This window comes from Macaca thibetana, chromosome 12 (assembly GCF_024542745.1).
Source record: "Macaca thibetana thibetana isolate TM-01 chromosome 12, ASM2454274v1, whole genome shotgun sequence".
In the NCBI taxonomy this organism is placed as follows: Eukaryota; Metazoa; Chordata; class Mammalia; order Primates; family Cercopithecidae; genus Macaca; species Macaca thibetana.
In genome coordinates, this window is record NC_065589.1 from 71,843,462 (window position 1) to 71,868,656 (window position 25,195).

Below are 25,195 nucleotides of genomic sequence, written 5' to 3' on the forward strand. Positions count from 1 at the left end.
GAAGGGGAACATCACACACCGGGGCCTACCATGCGGAGGGGGGAGGGGGGAGGGATTGCATTGGGAGTTATACCTGATGTAAATGACGAGTTGATGGGTGCAGCACAGCAACATGGCACAAGTATACATATGTAACAAACCTGCATGTTATGCACATGTACCCTACAACTTAAAGTATAATAATAATAAATAAATTAAAAAAAAAAAAAAAAAAAAAAAAAAAAAAATAAAATAAAATAAAAAAATAAAAAAAAAATAAAAAAAAGAAAAAGGCAGGATATGTAGTTTAGTATAGATAAAGAATCATGGACTTAAAATTATCTTAAACTTTTTGGTTTATTGCTAACGTTTTAGATATAGTTCTTTTATATGCATTGTTTTGCATATTGGATTTCATTTTTAAATTTACTTTCATTGTGTGAAAGTTCAGTATCTAACTAGGAAAACAATATTGGTTTTCAGTAATTTAAAGAATCAGAGTTTCACTTATTTATTCAAGCACCTTGTTTTTATTTCTTGTGTCCCCTCCTTGTCCTTGTCTTTAGACATACTTGGTTGTGTCTTACTCATTTTGTACCTTTGAGGATATCACATTGCTGTGTATAAAGTAAGGCATAAGATTCAACAGTAACTTTAAGAGTTGTAGTGATAGCGTTGATACAATGTTATAATCTGCTTTCAGTGAGTGTATTTTTGAACTAGTGACCAGATAAACTATGAAATTCATTAATAAATTGATATTAAACTACATAAGGGCATGTATTATTGTCCCTAGTACTAAGTTTGTTTTTTGAACTATCCTAATAAATTTTTAATATTTTCCAGAATAATTTATTTGGCCTTTTTTTTTTTTTTTTATAACAGTACGAAAGCATTAAGATTTCTTTTATAGCACTAGAATGTAAGCTCCATGAGGGCAGGGAATATATTGTATTTCTCACTGGGTCTTATGTAGGAGGTACTTAATGAATGCTTGTTGAATAAATGGTGATTAAAGGTTTCTAAAAGTCAATTATGTTTCAATGTAGGTATTATTCTGATAGAAACTTCTGCAGAAATGTTAAGTAATTGTTGCTAATTAGAAACCTGTTTTTTTTTTTTTTTTTTTTTTTTGGCTAATATAAAATTTTTAATAATTTTTTTAGGTTCGACCGAATAGCCCTTCTCCTACTGCATTAGCATTTGGGGACCACCCTATTGTACAACCAAAGCAGTTATCCTTTAAAATTATTCAGGTAAATGATAATTAAAATGTTTTTTCCCCATGGCTTCTAAGAAACCATTGACTAACTTACTAACAACTGAGATGTCTGTTTGTTTTATATGTAGTCATAAAGCAGAATTACACATCGAGAAAGATAACAGTAATTACTAAACAAAAACAACGGAATTTGTAGGAAGGAGTGAGAAACTGAAACACAATTTACTATCAGCTTTTTAAACAACCATAACATGTCACTTCTGTTTACTGATTCTTTCTGAACTTAATTTCCAAATATATGTAATTGATATATTGTGAAACTGCTGTATTTTTTGTAAGTGTACATTAAAGCCGCTCATTTGACTGTATGTATGTAAATACATATATGTGACAAACTATAAAAATTATTTGAATTATTTGTATATTTTCTACACTTAGTTTCATGAATTTTGAGGACTAAGTTCTTCATTTTAATTTTTTACGTGTGGTAGTTTCTGAATGGCACTTTCTCAGACTGGGGTTTGGAAGAGTAGAGTAAATATTACTCTTCAACCTCAGCTTGCCAGTTTATTTCCATTAGATTTTATTTGTGAGGTCATATCCAAACTGTTGTGCATGTATCAAAACCTCTTTCTTTGGATGATCCTGAGGCTAGGATTACAAGTACATTCCTTCATCCACTGAGTAGATCATGAAAGGTTTTGCTGCATGAGATGTTGGTCAAAGGACATAAAATTTTAGTTAGAAAGAATAAGTTCAAGGGAACTATTATACATCATGGGGGCTACAGTTAAAAACAGTATTTTGTGTATATGAAAATTGCTAAGAGAGTAGATTTTAAGTGTTCACACCACGAAAAAAAGATATGTGTTAAATAACTTGATTTAGCCATTCCACAATGTAAACATATATCAAAACATTGTGTTGTATACCGTAAATAGATAGGTTTTTACTTATCAATTTAAAACAGGTTTTGCAAAATTCAAAAAAATCAGCTAGAGGAACGTATAGCACAAAGCAGCGGATATATTGAATTGTAATGTGGGACATCAATATTCTAAGTAATTGACCTTTCTAGATGTTTCTTGGTAAGTCTGTAGCGTTTATACACTTGAAGTTATTAAAACTGCACTAAAACTTTTTGAGATTCACTTTACATATGCACACAAATATATTTTTCTTTACCTTTTGAATTTGGAGTAAAGTCTGGTTTTGTGTTTGCTTGAAACAACATATATAATGGAGATAATAAAATAACTTTTTCATTTAGACTGATCTCACAATGCTGAAATTAGCAGCATTAGAAAGTAATAAAATCCAGGACCTGGAAAAGAAGGAGGGACGTATAGATGATTTGCTCAGGGTAAGTAATGAGTCATAGAGGGGAAAAAATTGAATAAATTATTTGGCAACAGTCAAACTGTTCAGAAAATACTTAGCATTGCAAAAAAAAAATCTGTAGCTAGGCTGGGCGCGGTGGCTCATGCCTGTAATCCCAGCACTTTGGGAGGTCGAGGTGGGCGGATCACAAGGTCAAGAGATCGAGAGCATCCTGGCCAACATGGTGAAACCCCGTCTCTACTAAAAATACAAAAATTAGCTGGGCGTGGTGGCGCACGCCTGTAGTCCCAGCTACTCGGGAGGCTGAGGCAAGAGAATCACTTGAACCTGGGGGGTGGAGGTTGCAGTGAGTTGAGATCGCATCACTGCACTCCTGCCTGGCGACAGAGTGAGACTGTCTCAGAAAAAAAAAATACTGTAACTAGAACTCAATAAGCTTTTTCTGTTAATTTAAGTACGTGATTGAAAATACCAATTTTAAAGTGAAATATTTTATTAGATCTTCAGTAAATTGGGAATTGAGAAACTGTTGGAGAACTGGAAGGAAGTTAATAACATTTATGTGACCAACAACCGTAACACAAACAGCCATTTCATGTTAAAGTTTTTGATTTTACTATATGCCTGACATCTGATACCGATAGGATGAAGTAACTGCTGCAGTTCTGAAGGATTTTTAATGGAAGCTTTATTTAAAAATACATCTAGAAGTATACTTATAATGTAAGGGTTTAAAGCAGCAGTTCTTACCCTTGATGCTCCTTAGACTCACCAGTTGGGAAGGGTGAAAGAACTAATGCCTGAACTCTACCCTGAGGGGTTCTGATCAAGTTGATGACATGATGTGGGCTTGGACATTGGTAGTTTTAAAGGCTCTCCTGGATAATTCTAATGTAAGCCAGAATTGAGAACTACTGGTATAGAAACTCAATAAAACCAACACCTGTGATCCTACTGTGTTTGTCAGTACCTTTAAAACATCCAGTGTGTCTTTTTCCTGATCCTGTCATACTTACTTTCTCACATCCATTTACCATTTAGCCACTATTTTAAATTTTGTGTTTGTCATGCCTTGGTGTTTCTTTATGGTTGTATTAAATATGTGCTTACATTCTTAACAATATATTATTTCATTTGGTTTTTGAACGTTAAATGAAATTTTCCGGTATGGACCCTTTTGCCCAGCTTGTTTTCACTGAACGTTATATATCAGAGAGTCGTCCACTTTGATGAGTATAACTGTAGTTTGTTCATTTCACTGCAGTATTGTAAGGAGTTTTGAGTATACCATAATTTCTGTATCTTTTCTGCTTTTAGTTGACATTTTATTTCTACTTTTTCTAATATAAACAGTTCTAAGAACATTCTTTGTACGTGTCTTCAGGGCAAATATGAAAGAATTTTTCTATGGTATATGTTTAGGAAAGACATAGCCAGAGTACAGGGCGTATGCATTTTCCATTTTACTGTGTAATAGCAGTTATTTCTCAAAGTTTTTTAGTCTGGTCATTTTTTCCCCCCTAAGTGACACTCTGTCACCCGGGCTAGAGCACAGTGGGGGATCATAGCTCACTGTAACCTTAAACTCCCGGGTTTAAGCAATATTTCTCCCTCAGGCTCCTGAGTAGCTAGGACTACAGGCTTGTGCCATCACTCCGGGCTGATTTTTTTTTTATTTTTTGTGGAACTGGGAGTCTGCAGGCTGGTATTGAACTCCTGGCTTCAAGTGATCCTCCCACCTTGGCCTCCCAAAGTGCTGGGACTACAGGCATGAGCCACCATGCCCAGCTGATCTTTCAATATAAATTATTAGTCTTACTGAAATTGATTTTTGGTATGGCATGATGTTTCATTTCAGTTTCTTTCTATATGGATAATCAGTTGTTCATCCCCATTTAATTAAAAGCTCATTCTCACACTGCCAGCTCTATCATCATAAAATCTTGTTTCCAATATACAAGTGTATCTATTTCTGTGTTCTGTATCATGTTTCCTTGTTCTGTTTGTGTCTCTACACAAGTACTGCAGCATCTTTTTATCATTGTTGATAAAACAATTTTTATCAATTGTTTTTGGCCGTAACAGTGAACATAAATAACAGTCCTTCAAATGAGATAGAAGCTTATTTTTCAAGAGAAGAACAGAAGTGGGCAGCTCAGATATTATTACTCCTCAGTATCATATGGGACCTTGTCATTGTTAGTTCATGGCTTATATCTCAAAGGTCACAACAAGATTCTATATATCTATTAGGGTCACAATTATGATGTCTGCTTTCTAAGCAGATAACAGGAGGGAGGATGGGAGCAGAGAACAAGAAGCACAATTCTGTGTGCAGCCTTCTTGGATGTCTCATTGAACAACTTCTACTTGCATCTTGTTAACCATCCTTCGCTGCAAGGGAAGCTGGGAACTGTAGTCTTTTGGCTAGGCAGATAGCAATCCAGGATAAAACATTAAATTTCCATTATTAAGGAAGAAGGGGGCTTGGGTGATTATAATTATGTAGCTTTATATTAAGTCATGATACATGGTTAAACATACATCCTCTTCTTCATTTTGGCTATTTTTGGCCCTTTGCAGTCTTAGAGAAATTTTAGAATCAGGTTTCAAGTTGCATATGCATCATACACACATTGTTGAGGTTTTGTTTGAATTGCTGAGGGTCTATTGGTTTTAAATTCTGTTTCCTCCTCCTTGAAAAACAATTGTGTTGGGTATCTAATTTTAGGTTGGCAATTATTTTCTCTCAGCACTTTCAAGATACTGTGCCCTTGTCTTGTGGATTCTACCATGGTTGGCCTAGACTTTTGATTCTCAAACTGTGATCCTCAGACCAGGAGCATCAACATTCCTGGAGAACTTACTAGAAATGGAAATTTTCAGGTCCTTCCTGAGACCCGATTCAGAAGCTCTGGGAATGGTTCCCAGTAATCTGTTGTAACAAGCCCTATGGGTTATTCTCTTGCCACTGTACTAATCAGGCTTATCTTTTGATGTTAGAGAGAGGCCTCTTTTCTGAGCATATGGCCACCTACAGAGTGAACAGAATTAGTATCCTATTGCTAAGGAAGAGTGGTGAGGACAGCTGTTGGGTAGGCAACTTGTGTATGTCATTTATAAGTTCAGTGGAGAAAATATTTTGTTATAAGAGATAGAGGAAAACTCACATTTAATTTGTTAATTATGAGATAGAGGAAAACACATTTATTTTTAAGTGATAGATACTTTATATACCATATGTTAGTTATTTTTAACAAAGTGAGGTAGATTGTGTTGCTTCTATTTAGAAATAAGAAAGCTGAACTAAGGTTCTTGTAACTTAGCCAAAGTTAACCTTAGAGTATGGATTTGAATGCGATGGATATGGATACAAACTTCCCTGTATGTACTTTCCACTGTACACTTAAGTAACATTTAACAGTATTATCTCATGGCTAAGTAGGCTTTTTTTTTTCTTGTATCATACTCAGATATTTAATATTATTATTCCTATCTGTATACAATTTATTTAGAACATTAATAATATTTCTAAGCTTTTCATATTCCCCAGTCTAGACCTTTTGCATTTTCTACTTATGTCATAGGCTAACTGTGATCTCAGACGGCAAATAGATGAACAACAAAAATTACTTGAAAAATACAAAGAACGATTAAATAAGTGCATATCAATGAGCAAGAAACTTCTTATTGAAAAGGTAGGCTAAAAGTTGAGTAAATTTTCCCTTCCCCTTCATTAGCCGTTTTTGCTTTGTATGCTTTTATAAATTAATGAATAAAATTGAGTGACGATTTTTTTTTCTCCTTTTTTCAGAGTACACAAGAAAAATTGTCAAGCAGAGAGAAGAGTATGCAAGATCGATTACGCCTCGGGCACTTTACAACAGTTAGACATGGCGCTTCATTTACTGAACAATGGACAGATGGCTTTGCATTTCAGAATCTTGTGAAGTTAGTCATTCTTAACATTTAAAAGTTTTTAGTATTCCTTTGAGTTTTCATTGCTTTAAAAGATTATAGATTTGTAATTGTGCTCTCCAGTTCCTCACTACTCTGAAATCATAGAATTTAGTACATTTGAAAGGGATATGAAACCAAGAGTATTATAGTTTTAGCTTAGTGATTTCTTGATTAATTAGCATTCGTCTATGGAATATAATATGTTATTCTAACTCTGATTTTCCGACATATTAACTGAACCTTTAGCTTTACAGATGATATTTTGAGAGGGAAATTGTTGAAAATTTAATTTCACTGGAAGATGTGTGTGTGTGTTTATCTCCTAGGATTTTCCTACTTAGTTTTTGCCCATTCCCCATTCCTTACGTGTTAATATTCAGCACTTGCCTGCTCTCTATTCCTAAGGAAAAAAACTTCTCTTTTGCCTCAGATATAGTAAATCATTTATCAGTTAAACTGAACATGTGGCTTTAGCATTTCTGAGGTAAACTCTATTTATTATTTATTTATTTTAATTTCAACTTTTAGATTCAGGGGATATATATGCAGGTTGTTACAGGGTATATTGCCTGATACTGAAGTTTGGGGTACAATTGAACCCATCACTTAGGTAGTGAGCATAGTACCCAATAGTTTTTCGATCCTTGCCCCTGTCTCTGCCTTCTTCATCTTTGTGGCCCCCAGTTTCTATCATTCTCATCTTTATGTCCATGTGTCTCCAATGTTTAGCTCCCACTTATACATGAGAACATGTGGTGTTTGGTTTTCTGTTGCATTTCAGATCAAACTTTAAAACAGAGAAATTATAGTTACCATATTTTCTTGAGTTCAGATGGTGGTAGATAAGGATTGATTGGCTGTTTATGTGTTAAGGAGTGCTAAATATGCTACTCCTTTTTTGGGGATGGGAGGTGGAAAATGTTTTTAAACTTGAAAATCGGGAGTAATGCTAGCATGAACATCAGCTTTTCCAGAGTATCCAGTTATTTGAAATAGAGGCAAAACTTTTTCTTCACTTGTTATCACACCAACATTGCTGTTCAAACACTGCCTCCTAAGACTTGCCACAGAATGGCCTTCTCTCTCAGCAGATTTATTCAACTTTTCTTCAACATAGCTGTGCTAGTTATACCACAGTGAAACAAAGGATAAAGTACTTGTGATATTAGAGAGTTTGGGTTTCAATTCCGCAGATAATGGGACTTGTTAAAGGTTTACATATAGTGTACGTGATCAGAATGATATCTACAGTGATAGTTGTAGAATAATTGATGGTAATGTGAAAATATTACTAGAAAGAAGATGAATGTTATTGGTAGTTAAGATGGAGGGATATCCAGATGAAAGGTGATTAAGGCATGAACTAACATATCAACAGTAAAGTAGAAAGCAGGAGAAGGTAAATTTTTAGTGTTTTATGAGCAAGAGGCTCTGCTACTAAACCCAGACCTGTAGTTGTCCTGCAATGAATAAAAGAGACGGTTATATAATCAATATGAATGTTCTGAAATATAAATTCTACCAGTAGTTCCAATTTCTCCACTTAACTGTCAAAAAAGAGGCCAGGTGCAGTGGCTCATGCCTGTAATCCCAGCACTTTGGGAGGCTGAGTTGGGAGGATCACCTGAGGTTGAGAGTTCGATAACAGCTTGGCCAGCAGGGTGAAACCCCGTCTGTACTGAAAATACAAAAATTAGCCAAGAGTGGTGGTGTGCGCCTGTAATCCCCGCTGCTCGGGAGGCTGAGGCACAAGAATCGCTTGAACCTGGGAGGTGGAGGCTGCAGTGAGCTGAGATCACGCCACTGCCCTCCAGCCTGGGCGACAGAGTGAGATTCTGTCTCAAAAAATAACTACCAAAAAAGAAAATAATTACTTGTATGTCCTGACTTTCACTAATAAGCATTTATTGAGGACCTACTATGTTTATATCAAGCCATTTATAATTGGTGATATAACCCAGAGTGGTTAGAAGATGAGAGGAGAAATAAATAAATAAAAAGTAATAAAAATCTCTAAACAGTATAGTCATCCCTGAATAATCAGCTGTTAATATCTATTCCAGTAATTCTTTCCATTAATATTTTAATCATTAGGATTATTACTGCTTATTTGCATTTATACCATCCTGATGGTGCCCTAAAATAGCCTTAAGATTTAGTTATTAAAAATTGAAATTTATTCCTGCCTCTAAATGAAAACTGGATTAAAGTCTTGTTCTCACTTTGCTATTCTTGAGATTTTTCTCTATTAATCTTCTACCTAGGTTCTTCTTGATTTTTTCACTCCTGTCATATTCTGCTACTTCATCACTAAAACCATAGGGAAGGGGATGTGTGTAAGGTCAATTCTGCATTAGCAAAGTAGGAGCCCTTTAGTTCTGGTGTCAATGGTTGGGGAGAGGAGGGCATGAAATATTTGACTTGCTCTAAGTATCGTAACCATATAGGATTTGAAAATTTTTATTGGCATAGTGAGGTGACCTAAAAGAGAACATGGTTACTGTTAGAATAAGCTTAAGGTGTTGTATGATAAGTGGTTTTTAAAAGTTTCACTGTTAACTACTTAATGCTCTGCTCAAACTGCTAAAATATCTAATCTACATTTTAATAATCGACATGGTATCTATTAGTTTTTAGAATTAGGGAGCTATTTGCAAAATTGTTTCAGATTCTTGAATGGTAAGCATTAATTTTATTTTTGTTACTTTCCCATTTTTCAGAGCTGTGCTAAGTTTTCTTGCTATTTTGTCTTTTTTTCCCTTAAATTATGAAAAATTTTTTTCTCATAAATTTCTTATGTTAAGGTTAATCTGTTTGATTTCAAAACACCAACTTCTCATTTCCGATTTCTTTTTTTTTTTTAACAAAAGTAGATTTAGAAAATAACTCTCTTCATATTAAACTCATATTTGCCTTTTGTAAATTTGTTTGCAAATACTGTGGTGAGACGCATGTGTAACATGTACCCCATACTTTAATAGTTTGGGGGCTTGTTTTAGCTCATTTATTTATTTCATTCAGGAAACATTTATTGAGCAACAGGTAAGTGCTGATCACTACACTAGGTACTAGGGATACAACAGGATACTGTATAAATAGACACCGTCTCCGTTCTTAGGGGGTGATGTCGTCTAACCGGACACTTTCTGATGGAGCATCTGTAGGAATGATATTTATTAGAAAGGATGAGGTGGGGAGATAGAAGGTCCCATGAAATTATATATGGCAACACATCTTTCCCTAATCTAGGGGTTTAGAGAACACCTCACTTAAAAAAATTCTTTCACATGAGACCTGAAAAATAAGTACAAGTCGGTTCACAAGAGTGGAGCCAGAAGGTTACAAATGTATATTATATGGTTTTTCATGTTTTTTATGCATTTTTTTCCAATTTAACCATGAAAAGTAATGGAAGGTTAATATGGTTTTATTTGTTTATTTTTACACAGGCAACAAGAATGGGTGAATCAGCAAAGGGAAGATATTGAAAGGCAAAGGAAACTTCTAGCCAAACGCAAACCTCCCACAGCTAATAATTCTCAGGCACCCTCTACCAATTCTGAACCAAAACAAAGGAAAAACAAAGCAGTCAATGGAGCAGAGAATGATCCCTTTGTTAGACCAAATTTACCACAACTGTAAGCCTCCATTTAAAATTTTTCTTTTTTAAAATTGTTGCCATTGAGCATGAATGTTACTAGTGGGTGTTATTTATAATTAATACTTAGATAGCAAAATTGATTATGACCAGGAAGGAAGGCAGTATTGAAAATTTAGCTCTAAATTAATACCCCCAAATATCTGAATTCTACCTTTTTAAGCAGAGATTTAACAATTCTCTTTTAAAACAGAGACTTAGGTAGCTAAGAGGTTACCAGAATTCACCCTTTCCTCTGTGTCTGAATCAGTTAAGAATCAATTGAAAGTTTTGGATTATTCTAATTTAGTGTTTCCATTCACATTCCTTTGTCAGAGAGAATGAAGTAATGTAACTGCCATTTATATATTTTCTCAACCTGTGAAAGCAGTTCATTAGTGGGTTATAGGTATTGTTTTTCCCTTTCTGCTTTTCTTTATTTTCTGGATTTTCTTTCTTAATGAATTATGCTTTATAACTTAAAGGACAAAGACATTTTTTAAAAGTTACATGCTTATTTTAGAAAATTTGGAAAATAGGACAAAAATAATAAAATAATATAGACTATGATCTCATTTCACAGAGAACACCATTGTTAAAATTTCAATATACAGATGTATCCAAACTTATATAAATTTTCTGTTCTAGAAGAACTTATGTAAACTCATGTGAGTAGAAAATACATAGGCTGGGCATGGTGGCTCATGCCTGTAATCCCAGCACTTTGGGAGGCCGAGGTGGGTGGATCACCTCAGGTCAGGAGTTCTGAGACCAGCCTGGCCAACACGACGAAACCCCGTCTCTACTAAAAATACAAAAATTAGCCGGGCATGGTGTCAGGCACTTGTAAGTCCAGCTACACAGGAGGCTGAGGCAGGAGAATTGCTTGAACCCGAGAGGCAGAGGTTGCAGTGAGCCAAAGTGCCATTGCACTTTAGCCTGGGGGACAAGAGTGAGACTTTGTCTCAAAAAAAGAGAAAATACATACACCCTCTAATGTCTTGTGTGTCATATATTTGTTTCTCCTCTATTGAAAGATGGTCTGTCATCCATGCTTTGAATCCCATCCGCAACTGTATCAGGAACCTCTTCTGTTGATACCTCCTTTGTGCTCTACTTATTAACTTCTGTTCAGAAAACATGTAAGCAAAACCATTAAAAAACTCTCCCTCAATTACAAATCCCTTTAGTCTCTATATTCTGTCTGTCCTATTCATAACTAGGCTTCTTGAAAGAGTTGCCTGTCCTTGTAGTCTCTTCTGCCTTGTCTTCCAGTCCCCCTTTCTTAACTGAAATTGTTCTTGATTATCTTCCTGAGGCTAAATGTTGTAACATTTGGGTCTTTAACTTACGTGGCAGCATTGAATATTGTTGACTTATTTTTTTCCAAAAAGACTCTTTTAGTTTTTAAGATACTCAGTTTCCATTTTAACTCATCCAGCTGCATCTTCTCAGTATCTTTCTATGGGCATTGTTTACTTACCAGTCTGTAAAATGTAGATGACTTGTAGGGATATGTCCTAGGCCATCACATTTCTCACTCTGCGTATTCTCCTTGAGTAGTATCTACTCTTAGGGTTTCAGTTACCAAGTACATCCTGCTGACATCAAAATTACCATCTCAAGCCCACTTTTCTCTGTTGAGTATCAGATAATTCTTTCTCAGTCTTGAATATCATATCCTGCTTAGTTGCTGTCAGTACTTAAATGTCTCACAGGAACTTCTAATGCAGCCTGTTCAAAACTATATTTACTAAAAACAAACAAAACCTTGTATTTACTGTTATCTTTCCCATTCAGTCTGTCTTTACACACGCACACCTTGCCCCTTTTCTGTGTTCTGTGAGTGACACTACCATCCTCTCACATGTAAGAATTGTAGTTGTCACCTTTAACATTTTAAGTACAGATTTTATTTATTTTTATTTTTTATTTTTTGAAGAGATGAGTCTCCCCATGTTGTCCAGGCTTGTCTTGAACTCCTGGGCTCAAGCCGTCCTCTTTGCCTTGGCTTCCCAAAGTGCTGGGATCACAGGCATGAGCCACTGCACCTGGCCAGATTTTGCTGATTTTTTCTTAATCCATTAGTGATTAAATGGTGATAATATTAATCTTTCAAAGTTCATCTCAAAATGTACTTTCTTCTTAAAGCCTTTCTTAATTTTGTTGAGCTGTTGTAAGTTACAATTAGAACGTTTTGACTATCATTAATTTTTAAAAAGAACTGTACTTTTTGTAAGTTAGTATATTTGTTTAAGAAAAAACAAAAACACAGGTGAATGACTGGGTTCGTGGGTGGTTATATTAAAAGAAAGATAGGGTGTCTCACACCATCATCCCAGTGCTTTGGAAGGCTGCAGTGGGAGGATCGCTTGAGTCCAGGAGTTTGAGACCAGCCTCTCAATGTAGTGTGACTTTGTCTCTATTTCTTTAAAAGAAAAAAAAGAGGAAAGTGTGTGTTCGCTTTAACTCTACCCTGTAGATACCCAGTCCTGCTAGATAGCAGATATATCCACTCATCCTTTATGTAAGTTCCCACTAACACCATTCATTCTAACTCAAGTTAATGCTATCTTTTACTTGGGTTATTTTTATAATCTCTCCCTCGTCCCATTTCAATTTTGGTTTCTTCTTGCAGTCTATTTTCATGTCGTACAGTCATTTTTCTGAAATAAAAATGTGATCCTTTCATTATCTTCCTTATAACCCTAACAAAGCTCTCCAATACTTGAATGATATAACCCAAAAGTCCTAATATGGCTTATAAAGCACTTTTGATGTGGCTACTTCTTCCTTCTCTGGCCTTATTGTTGCCATCATTCAGTACTTCTACTTCACTGTCAACATTCAGACTCTCACCCATTGTCTTAATTTCTGTTAGTCTTTTAAGTCCCACAGTAGTTATCGCTTCCTCCTGAAAGCTTTTCTTTAATACATGAAAGATGGGAGTTACTTATTACTTTGAGGTATCACCATAGTAAGTACCCTCTATCTCTTCAGTCACAGCATCAGTGTCCACTTAGGTAATGATACTAGGAACTTGCCTGTCATCTTAATGTTTCCCTTTCCCTCATTCTCTGTGTCTGTTTCCATAACATTTTCGTGTTTGCTCCATTCTTCATTTTCACGGTCACTGTCTTAGTTTAGGACGTTGGTTTTTTATTAACCTAGATTACTGTTTTTCATGTTGCACCGTGTTTAACCTCTGTCAGTGACTTTCTAGATAAAATTCACCCACATGAAGACCCTTTATGTAAACCTTATTTCTCACTTTAGCCTCATTTTCCAACATTTGCCCTATGTATATCTTAAGTTAAACTTTTTCAATTCTCTAAATGGACTGTGCTTTCTTGCTTCTGTGACTTTATCTTGTTCCTTACCTTTCTTCATTTGTCTCATTTCCTATTTATCCTTTTAGACTTGGCTCAGATGCTTTAAATGCTTTCTTCAAAAGGAAGTTCTCTCTAACCTTTTTTTTTTTTTTTTTTTAAACCGGTTTCTCCTATTGCCCCTCAAGCTAGGTGCCATGATATTTTGTGCATACCTGTGTGTATTGTAGCATTTATTTCACTGTTTTATCTCTGTAATCTCAATGCCTACCACAGTGTTTTGTGTATGGAAAGTGGTCAGTACTAAATTATAATACATAAACATTTAGGCTGGGTGCAGTGACTCATGCCTGTAATCCAGTGCTTTGGAAGGCCAAGGTGGAAAGATCGTTGAGGTCAGGAATTTGAGACTAGCCTGGGCAACAGAGCAAGACCCTATCCCTACAAAAATAAAAATTAGCCAAGTGTGGTGGCATGTCCCTGTAGTCCCACCTACTCAGGAGGCTGAGGCAGGGGGATCTCTTGAGCCCAGGAGTTTGAGTTTACGGTGAGCTGTGATCACTCCACTGCACTCCAGCCTGGGTGACAGTGAGACCCGGCCTCAAGGGAAAAAAAAAACAAAACCACATTTTATTGAATTTAATTTTTTTTTGATAGATTATCTTTCTGGTTTGTCACAGGTATTTTGTTTACTACTTGTCTTCCAAGATGCTAGCAACTTTAATTGTAGTCTAATAGTCATAGTCTTCTCTCATTTCTATCCCGTTTTATTCCATATGTTGACCTAAAACTAACTCTGTGGCAAATGAAGTGATGGGTACTACACAGCAATTTGATTGCATTCTTAATCAGATTATAGGTTTAAATAGGGCAAAAGGCCACAGAAGCACTTTGATTCATATATACTGCAGTTTGAATAATGCTTTTTTGACACTAAATTTCACATCTCTACTTGGCGAATTATCTTTTAAAACTTCTTTTGAATCACTGCTTAGTGAAAATGGCTTTGGCTTGTGTGCAGAGTATCTAGTATAATTAGGAGTCAAGTTATGAATCTTTAGTTCTATTATCTATCAAGAAATTAGCATAGAAAATGAAGTTACTGTTATGTAGTACAGTAGTCCCCAACCTTTTGGCACCAGGGACCAGCTTTGTGGAAGACAGTTTTTTCATGGACCAGGGTGGGGGCTCGGGGATGGTTTTGGGATGAAACTGTTCCAGCTCAGATCATCAGTCATTGGATTTTCATAAGGAGCACACAGCCTAGATCCCTTGCATGAGCAGTTCACAATAGTATTTGTGCTCCTATGAGAATCTAATGCCACTGCTGGTCTGACAGGAAGTGGAGTTCAGGTGGTAATGCCTGCTGGCCTGCTGCCCACCTCCTGTTGTGCGGCCTAACAGGCCATGGATGGTACTGGTCTGTGGCCCAGGGGTGGGGAATCCAGATGTGGTGGGTAGGACTTTAGGTTCTCTAGTCAGACAGATGTGTATTCCAAACTTAACTCTCCCAGATTATTTTTAGTAAGTTATTTTACTTCTTTGAGTCTCCATTTTCTTGTGAAAGTATCTACATTATACTGTTGAAAAGACTGTGGGAGGTAATGCATATACTTGGCATGGTTTTTGGTTTATAATTTATTTTTAACTATTAGCAAGAGTCAGTTTTTTAGGTGATAACTAGTAATTTTAGTTGCAAAGACTTTATTCAGAGTAAATAGTTTGGATTTACTATTAATACTGTCTTTGGATAAAGTCTGATGACACTTGCATTGATTTTTCTTTGCTAATACATTTTAACCAAGATTTTTACTTAAAATATATTTCAAATTAAGCTTTGGTTATATCTATTAGACTTGCATGTTTCACAGAGGGTGACTGCAAAGTTAAAAGTAAGTAATATTTTACCTCATATTTTATATTATTGAAGTTTTAGAGGTCATTGCTTTTCCATTATAGCTTTAATTTTAAATTAAGAATGTATTTTAGGCTGGGTGTGGTGGCTCAGCCCTGTAATCCGAGCATTTTGGGAGGCTGTGGCGGGAGGATCACTTGAACCTAGGAGTTTGAGACGAGCCTGGGCAACATAGCAGGACCCCATCTTTACCAAAACATAAAAAATTAGCCGGACGTGGTGGTATGTACCTATAGTCCCAGCTTCTCAGGAGGCTGAGGTGGGAGAATTGCTTGAACTCGGAAGGTTAAGGCTGCAGTGAGCTGTGATTACACTCCCCTCCAGCCTGAGTAACAGAGGAAGACCCTGTCTCAAAAAAAAGGGATATGTTTTATATAACGTTATTAGTGGACTACTTATCTCTTTTTAAAATTAATAAACTTATTTTTTAGAGTAGTAGTAGGGCAGTAGTAGTAGGGCAGTAGTACAGTAGAATTGAGCAGAAACTACAGAGTTCCCATATACCTAACCCCTGTCCCCACACAGGTACATTCACTTCTACTGTCAACATCCCACACCACAGTGGCACATATGCTACCTGCATAGACATATCATTATCATCCATAGTTACATTAGAGTTCACTGTTGATGTTGTACCTTCTGTGGGTTTTGACAAATGTATAACTGATTTTTTAAAAATCCTGTCTGAAAAATCTTTCTTTCATTGGAGAATTTAATCTATTTTTCAATTCATGTCATTACTTATTGGGGCTTAAATTTGGTCTTTCTTTATGCTTCTGTTTATCCTACCTAGTCTCCATCCCTTTTTCTTTTTTTTTTTTTCTCACCTTTTATTGCATTGACCAGTTTTTATTTTATTCTTTTTCTCTATTATAGTATGAGCATGTTTCTATACTCAGACCACACATATATACATGTGTCTACCTGTAGGACATCATTATTGTCTTGCATAGTCAATGTTCATATGGACTTTATCCACATATTTATTTTTTGCTCTTTACTTATTTCTACACCTCTCATAAGATCTTTCTGCCAAGAATACCCTTTACAGATTTTCCTTTGTAAGGGAACATTACAGAGGGGTCTGTTGGTAGTGACCAATTTTTGTTTGTCTGAAAATTATTTTGCCTTCATTCTTTGGATATCTTTACTGGTTTTATAATTTTGGGTTGGTAGTTATTTGAAGAGATGATTTTTACTGTCTTCTGACTTGCATTATTACTATTGACAAGGTAGCTGATAGTCTTTAGAGAAACAATCCTATATGCAGCATAAGCAGTATTTGAGGATGAGATAACTAAGAGTATTTCAGAAACAGATGAACAAGATCAGTCTACAGGTTCATGAAGGCCAGCAAATTCCAGGGGGTGTGAATGAAAAGAAATACTCACCGAGGCCAGGTGCGGTGGCTCACACCTGTAATCCTACCACTTTAGGAGGCCGAGGTGGGTGGATCGCTTGAGCTGAGGAGTTGAAGACCACCCTTGACAACATGGCAAAAACCCATGTCTACTAAAAATGCAAAAATTAGCCAGGCATGAGCCTGTACTCCCAGCTACCTGGGGGACTGAGGTGGGAGGATCACTTGAGCCTGGGAGGCCAGGGCTGCAGTGAGCCATGTTCATGCCATTGCACTCCAGCCTGGGTGACAGAGCGAGACCTCTGTCTCAAAAACAAGAGAAAACTCATCTATACACATCATAGTGAAATTTCAGAAAATTAAGGCAAAGAGAAAAAAATTCTTAAGCAGCCAGATGGAAAAAAGACATATTGAAATAACAGTTTAGAGAGGATATTCAGGCAAACACCAACCAAAAGAAAGCTATATTAAATCAGACACAGTAAAATTTAAGGCAAAAAAAAAATTATTAGAAATGAAATGGTTGTTATAAACGGTTGAAATCACTAGGAAGCTGTAATAATTCTAAATTTATATAAATGTGATAACATGGCCTCAAGATAAATAAAAAACATAATAATAGATCCACAAATCATAATGGGAGATTTAAACACATTTCTTAGAAATAGAACATGTAGATAAAAATAAAGCACTACAAAACAAAACACGCAGTGCATGCAAGATTTAATGGGATTGGCAAACTTGAAGCAATGGACATATATAGAATACCTCCCAACATCTGCAGAATACATGTTCTTTTAAAAATATTGACTATAAAAAAAAATTGGTTATAAAGCAAGCCTCGGCAAATTTCACAGGATTGAAAGTTTATGTAAGAGTGGTATTCTTTCTCCTTTAGTCATTTGGTAGAACTCTGGGATGAAAATGATTGAAATCATTATATATGTTCCCTGACCACAATGCAATTAGCTAGAAATCTGTAACTAAAAGCTAGTGGAAAAGTGCCAATGAAAATGAGGGAAAATTTTGAAATGAAAGATTTCAAAATATTTTGAAATGAATGTTAGTGAAAGTGCTACATAACAAAATTGATAAAATGCATATGAAACAGTATCTAGAGAGAAAATTACAGCTTTAGTTACGTATGTAAGAAAAGGAGAAAAACTAAAACTTTACAAACTAAGCATCTATTTCAATAAGTTAGAAAGAAAATGAGCAAGAGAATTAACCAAAGAAGGAAGAGGGAAAAGATAGCAGAAATTAGTATAGGAAACACACATACAATACAGAGAATAAACCAGTTTTTTAAAAATAGTGTTAAAATTTTTGTAGGGGGAAAAACCTAATAAAACTAATATGACTGATTTTTAAAAACCACAGCCATCCCCAGGAATGAAAAAAGGAATATTTACTACTGTTTCTAGATATTTAAAGGAAACAACACATTATAAATTGCTTAAATTTGAAATCTTTGTGAAATTGACCCATTTACAGAAAAATGCAATGGAACCAAAACTGACAGTAGAAGAAACAAAATCCACATAGTTCTGTAACTATTAAATAAAATGAATCTGTAATTTAAACATTTATTCAGAGAAAAACTGCAGGTCCAAATAACTGCATCTAAGAATTCTATCAATGATTTAAGGATGAAATAGTGCCAGTCTTTTACAAACTGTTCTGAAGAACAGGAAAGGTAGATATGCTTCCCGCTTGTTTTCTGAGGTCAACATAGTCTTGATGCCAAAACTCAACAAAGACTGTACAAGAATGATAGTTACAGGCAAATCTCACTTGTAAAAATAAATGCACAAATCTTAAATAGTAACACAAACACAACGTATAAGATATAAAAATGCTAGTTTATGAAGGCCCCAAGTTGGGTTTATGTTGGATGTGCAAGGTTGGTTATAGATTAGAAAAATATATGTAATTTTTCACATAAACAGAAAAATCATATGATTATCTTAATAGATAACAAAAATTTTTAAAAAATTAGATAAAATTTAACATTGATCTGTGACTAAAAGTCTTAGCAAACAAGCAGAAGATATTTCCTTAATCTGCAGTTTGCATTCCTTTTTACTTTTGCTTGAGTATCTCCATGCTGTACTCTTGGGTCATCATGCCTCTGTTTTTTTTTTGTTTTGTTTTGTTTTGTTTTGAGATGGAGTTTCACTCTTGTTGCCCGGGCTGGAGTACAATGGCAGGATCTTGGCTCACTGCAACCTCTGCCTCCTGGGTTCAAGTGATTCTCCTGCCTCAGCCTCCCAAGTAGCTGGGACTACAGGCATGCGCCACTACACCTGGCTAATTTTGTATCTTTAGTAGAGATGGGGTTGCTCCATTTGGTCAGGCTGGTCTTGAACTCCCGACCTCAGGTGATCCGCCCACCTCAGCCTCCCAAAGTGCTTGGATTACAAGCGTGAGCCACTGCGCCGGGCCCATCATGCCTCTTAATACCCCATTTCTTCTTCCTGTCCTCCTGCTGTTGCTTCTTTTTAATTTAGTTCAGATATTACCTTTTCTGTGACTTTTACTAGTTTCCTGCAAATAAAATGTTTTTTTTTCCCTTTCCTCTGTGTGTGCATAGCTGTATTATTCAAAGTAATTATCTTAAAATCAGCTGATGAGCAACCTTGAACCCATTTAAATCTAGCTTTTTTAAAGACTAGGATATGGCATTTTGGGAAAACCATTATTCTGCCTCCTGACCCCCAAAGATTCACATCCTTTCCACATGCAGAGTATATTCACCCTATTTCAACATTCCCGTTACAGTGTTGGCTTAAAGTCTAATGTCGCATCTAAATCCCATAAGCTCAAAGTTCCAGTTCTCATCAAATAAATCAGATATGAGTGGGACTTGGGATATGATCCACCTTGAGACACAGTTTTTCTTCATCTGTGAAACTGATACTCGAGAAGCAAGTTACCTCCTCCCACAGTACGATGGTGGGACAGGTATCTGATGACAGTTTATAGACATTCATGTTCAAAACACAAAGCAGTGGAAGGACATTCCTGTGGAATTTCAAAATCCATCCAAACTCCATTTGGTTTCAAGGTCTGAGAATAATCTTTTATGGTGATCTTCTGTGCTTCTGCCTTTTGGGCACAGGGTTCTGTTCTCTAGGTTATCCTTTCTTTTTGATAACGTTTAGCCTGCTAACAACCTGTTTAAACTTTTTAGAAATTATGCCTTTTTTTTTTTTTGAGACAGAGTCTCGCTCTGGGTTCAAGTGATTCTCCTGCCTCAGCCTCCCAAATAGCTGGGATTTACAGGCACCCACCACCATGCCAGGCTAAATTTTGTATTTTTAATAGAAACGGGGTTTCACCATGCTGGTTAGGCTGGTCTCGAACTCCTGACCTCAAGCAGTTCACCCGTCTTGGCCTCGCAAAGTGCTGGGATTACAGGTGTGAGCCACTGTGCCCAGCCTTTAGAAATTAAGCTTCTTAAAATTCTAGCTTCTGTCCCCTGCCCAATTCCAAAGCCATTTCTGTGTTTTTAGGTATTTATTAAAGGAGCATTCTACTTCCAGGTAAGAAGATCTGCAGTAATTTCTTATGGCTGCTGTAACAAATCACACAAACCTAGCTTTAACCAACAGAAATATTACCTTACTGTTTTAGCAATCACAAATCTGAAATGGGTTTCATTTGGGCTAAAATCAAGTTGTTAACAGGGCTGTGTTACTTCTAGAGACTCTAGAAGAGAATCCATTTCCTTGCCTTTTCCAGCTTCTAAAAGCTGCCTACATTTTTTGATTTATGATCCCCTTCTATCTTCATAGCTAGCTGCGGCCAGTCAAATGTCTCACCTGTCACATTACTCTGTTTCTGACACTGCCGCCCCTTCCTTCTGGGCACACATGGGTAATGCAGAATAACTCCCTGTTTTACTGTCAGCTGATAAGCAACCTTAATTTCACCTGGTACCTTTCATTTTCCTTTTATTTATAACCTAACATATTCACATGTCTCAAGGATTAGAATATGGAAATCTTTGGCCATTATTTTGCATATCACAGTGGTACTTGGTGTGTAAGTCATTGTATTAGTTCGCTTTCACGCTGCTAATAAAGACATACCTGAGACCGGGCAAATTACAAAAGAAAGAGATGTAATGGACCTAACAGTTCCGCATGTTTGGGGAGGCTTCACAATCATCGCAGAAGGTGAAAGGCATGTCTCACATGGTGGCAGACAAGAGAAGAGAGCTTGTATAGGGGAACTCCCCCCCGCCCTTTTTTTTTTTGAGACGGAGTTTTGCTCTTTGCCCAGGCTGGAGTACAGTGGCATGATCTTGGCTCACCGCAATCTCTGCCTCCCGGGTTCAAGCAGTTATCCCACCTCAGTCTCCTGAGTAGCTGGGATTACAGGTGCCTGCCACCAAGCCTGGCTGATTTTTTGTATTTTTAGTAGAGACGAGGTTTCGCCATGTTGGGCAGATTGGTCTGGAACTCCTGACCTCAGGTGATCTGCCCGCCTCGGCCTCCCAAAGTGCTGGGATTACAGGCATGAGCCACCAAGCCCAGCCGGAAACTCCCCTTTTTAAAGCCATCAGATCTTGTGAGACTTACTCACTATCATGAGAACAGCATGGGAAAGACCTGCCCCCATGATTCAGTTACCTCCCACCAGGTCCCTCCCACAACATGTGGGAATTCAAGATGAGATTTGGGTGGGGACACAGCCAAACCGTATCAGCCATTATACTTATACGAAGTGTAAGTAATTGCAATTCAATTTCTATTATGTTGTGAACATTTGGACTCTTCATAAGAAAACTAGTTTCATCCCTCCCACAATCACCTATTTTTTTTCCTAGTGATAACATTTTTAAATTGAGGTTAAATTCATATAACATACAAATAACCATTTTAAAATGTACAGTTCAGTGGCATTTAGTACATTCACAGTGTTATGTACCATCACTTCTCTCTAGTTTCAAAACTGTTCCCTTAACCCAGAGGAACACTCTGTGCACATTAAATAATCACTCCCTAGCCCTTTCTCTTCTCACCTCCAGTAGCAAATAATCAGTTTTCTTTCTCTGTGTATTTGCTGCTTCTGAATGTTTTATATAAAATGACTCATACCTTATGTGACCTTTTGTGTCTTTTACTTAGTATAAGTTTTCAAGGTATATTCATATTGTAGCATGTAGCAGTACTTCATTCTTTTTATGGCTGAACAATATTCCATTGTGTGATTATGCACAATTTGTTTATCCATTCATTCATTGATGGACCTTTAGGTTGTTTCCACCCTTAGGTTATTATAAATAGTTCTGCTATAAACACCTGTCTACAAGTTTCTGTGTGGACTTATGTTTTGTTTTATCTATCTAGTACTGGGTATTATGGTAATTCTATGTCTTATCTTGTTCAAGAACTGCTTATTTTCCAGTCGGCACCGTTTTACATTCCCACCAGCATGACAGTTATCCCTATTTTTCTACATCCTTGACAATACTTTTTACTTTCCCATTTTAAAAATCATAACCATCCTGGTGGGTGTAAAGTGATATCCCACAGTGATTTTGATTTGCATTTCCCTAATGACTTAATGTTGTTGAACATCTTTTAATGTGTTTGCTGGACTTTATATATCTTGTTTGGAGAAATGTCTGTTCAAGTCTTTTGCTCATTTTTTCACGAGACTGTTTGTTATTTTGTTGTTGTGGGAGGTATTTTTTTCTTTTTTTTTGTATTCTGGATACTAAACTGTTACCAGATACATGATTTGCAGATATTTTCTGCTATTCTGTAAGTTGTCTTTTACTTTTTTGATAATATCCTTTGATGTACAGGAGTTTTTTTATTTTTTATTTTCATGGGTACATAGTATTTGGTTGGTGCAAAAGTAATTGTGGTTTTTGCCACTGAAAGTAGGCAAAAACCACAATTACTTTTGCACCAACCAATATATGGGGTATATGATATATTATGATACAGGCATACAATGTGTAATAATCACATCAGGGTAGATGGGGTATCCATGACCTCAAGCATTTATCATTTGTTTGTTATAAACATTCCAATTATACTCTTTTGGTTATTTTTAAATTTGCAATATAGTTTTGTTGACTGTGGTCATCCTCTTGTGTTACCAAATACTAGATCTTACTCATTCTATGTTTTTGCACCCATTAACCAACCCCACCTTTTGCCCCCCTTCCCACAGTCCTTTCCAGGCTCTAGTAACCGTCATCCTCTCTATCTCCATGAATTCAATTGTTTTAATTTTTAATGTTTTTAATTTTTATGAATTGTATTTTGTTGACTTTTGTTACTGTTGTTGCTTATGCTTTTGGTGACAAACCTAAGAATTTATTGCCAAATTTATAGTCATGAAGATTTACCCCTCTGTTATCTTCCCTTTGTTTTGTTTTGTTTTGAGACAGGATCTCGCTCTGTCACCCAGGCTGGAGTGCAGTGGCACGATCTCAGCTCACTGCAATCTCTGCCTCCCAGGTTCAAGTGATTCTCCCGTCTCAGCCTCTCAAGTATCTAGAATTACAGGTGCCCACCACCACACCTGGCTAATTTTTGTATATTTAGTAGACAGAGTTTCACCATGTTGGCTAGGCTGGTTTTGAACTCCTGGCCTCAAGTGATCCACCTGCCTCAGCCTCCGAAAGTGCTGGCATTACAGGCATGAGCCACTGTGCCCAGCCTCCTGTGTTATCTTCTAATAGTTTTAGTTCCCATATTTAGGTCATTCATTTTCAGTTAATTTTTGTACACAGAGTGAAGTAGGGGTCCTACTCCATTATTTTGCATGTGGTTCTCTAGTTGTCCCCCCATTTTTGTTGATGAGATTATTCTTTCCTCATTGAATGGTCTTGGTACCCTTGTCAGAAATCAACTGGCCATAGATTTTTGGGTTTGTTTCTGAATTCAAATCTGTTTCATAGGTATATATGTGTATTCTTATGGCAGTACCATACTTTTTGGAAGTCTCCAATCTGTGGACATAGGATATCTTTTCATCTAATTAGCTCTTTTTGAAATCCTTAGCAATATTTTGTAGTTTTTAGTAGGCAAGTCTCTCACCTCCTGGGTTAAATTGATTCTTAGATATTATATTCTTTTGGATGCTATTGTAAATGTAATAGCTTCCTTAATATCCTTTTCAGGTTGTTCATTGCTGGTATATAGAAGTAACTGATTTTTGTGTATTGCTCTCCTATCCTGCCGCTTTGTCAAATTTATTTATTGTTCTAGTGATTTTTTTCTTGTGCATTTTCTGGGGATTTTCTAAAGATAAAGGCATGTCATCTGCAAATACAGTTTTATTTCTTAGCTTGCAATTTAGATGTGTTTTATTTCTTCTCCTTACTGACTGCTCTGGTAGGACTTCCAGTGCAATATTGAATACCAGTGATGGAAGTAGATGTCCTTGTCTTTTTCCTGATATTAGGAGAAAATCTTTCCATTTTCACCATTAACTATGATGTTAGTTTTCTTGGGTTTTTTGTTGTTGTTGTTTTCTTTTCTTGCTCTGTTGCCCAGGCTGGAGTGCAGTGACACAATCTCAGCTCACTGCAACCTCTGCCTCCCAGGTTGAAGTGATTCTTATGCCTCAGCCTCCTGAGTAGCTGGGACTAGAGGTGTGCACCACCACATCTGGCTAATTTTTGTTTAAGTGCCTCTAACAGTCTGTTTACCATAGCTTGTGTTTTTTGAGGCTTCAGGTTAATTCTTTGCTTAAACAGAATGTCTTTAAGACATTTAACACCAAATTTGTTTAAAATGAGTATTCCCTGTTTTTTTGGTATTTCTACTAACTTTTTAAAATACTGTCACCCCACGTTTCTGTTGAACTCTTTTAGAACACTTTAAAAATTTTTCATTTACTCAGACTTAGTATGGAAGATTATCAGGAGTCAAGTCCTATGTTTGGGGTTTAAATTTGTTAACTTTTAAAATATTATGTGTGCATAATAAAAATATTACATTGTTATGTGTGCATAATAAAAATATTTTTGTGTGTGTATAATAAAAATATTAATAATTTAACTCATCAGATGTGAGTCTATGGGAAGAGATGGACTATATCTTTGCCTTATCTATGAATAAAAGATTTGCTAAGTAATTTAACCGACTGAATTGTTTGAGAGGGCAGGTTTTTTTAAAAGCATCTTACACACATAAAAGTATTGATAATTAAAAGCCACTGATGTGAACATTATCCTAGCTTAGCTCTTTTCATTCTGTGTCTAAAATCCTGTTTCTTTAAAGAAGATTGTTCCCAATTTCTTTTATCTAAATACGTAGATTTCTTTAAAAGCGTTTTTTATTAATACAAATGGACAGAGATTATCGAAGAAGCTGCAATGTGTCAGATATTAATAATCCCTACTACTTCCTAGTAGGAGATGGAGAGAAAATGTAAGAAATGGCTCTTTTGTCATTTGGGGGTTTGCATTCTAATTGGCAAG

The 25,195-nt window shown here is 36.1% G+C and overlaps 1 protein-coding gene across 3 annotated transcripts in view; it reads left to right on the forward strand.

Moving 5' to 3' along the window:
• Window positions 1-25,195, forward strand: part of TLK1 (tousled like kinase 1) — a 177,185-nt gene that overhangs the window by 110,901 nt on the left and 41,089 nt on the right. For all 3 annotated transcript variants that reach the window (XM_050751332.1, XM_050751333.1, XM_050751334.1), the window contains exons 7-11: window positions 1,146-1,235; window positions 2,472-2,564; window positions 6,130-6,240; window positions 6,357-6,493; window positions 9,952-10,140. In XM_050751332.1, coding sequence (XP_050607289.1) covers window positions 1,146-1,235; window positions 2,472-2,564; window positions 6,130-6,240; window positions 6,357-6,493; window positions 9,952-10,140 — 620 coding nt within the window. The remainder of the gene's footprint in view (window positions 1-1,145; window positions 1,236-2,471; window positions 2,565-6,129; window positions 6,241-6,356; window positions 6,494-9,951; window positions 10,141-25,195) is intronic.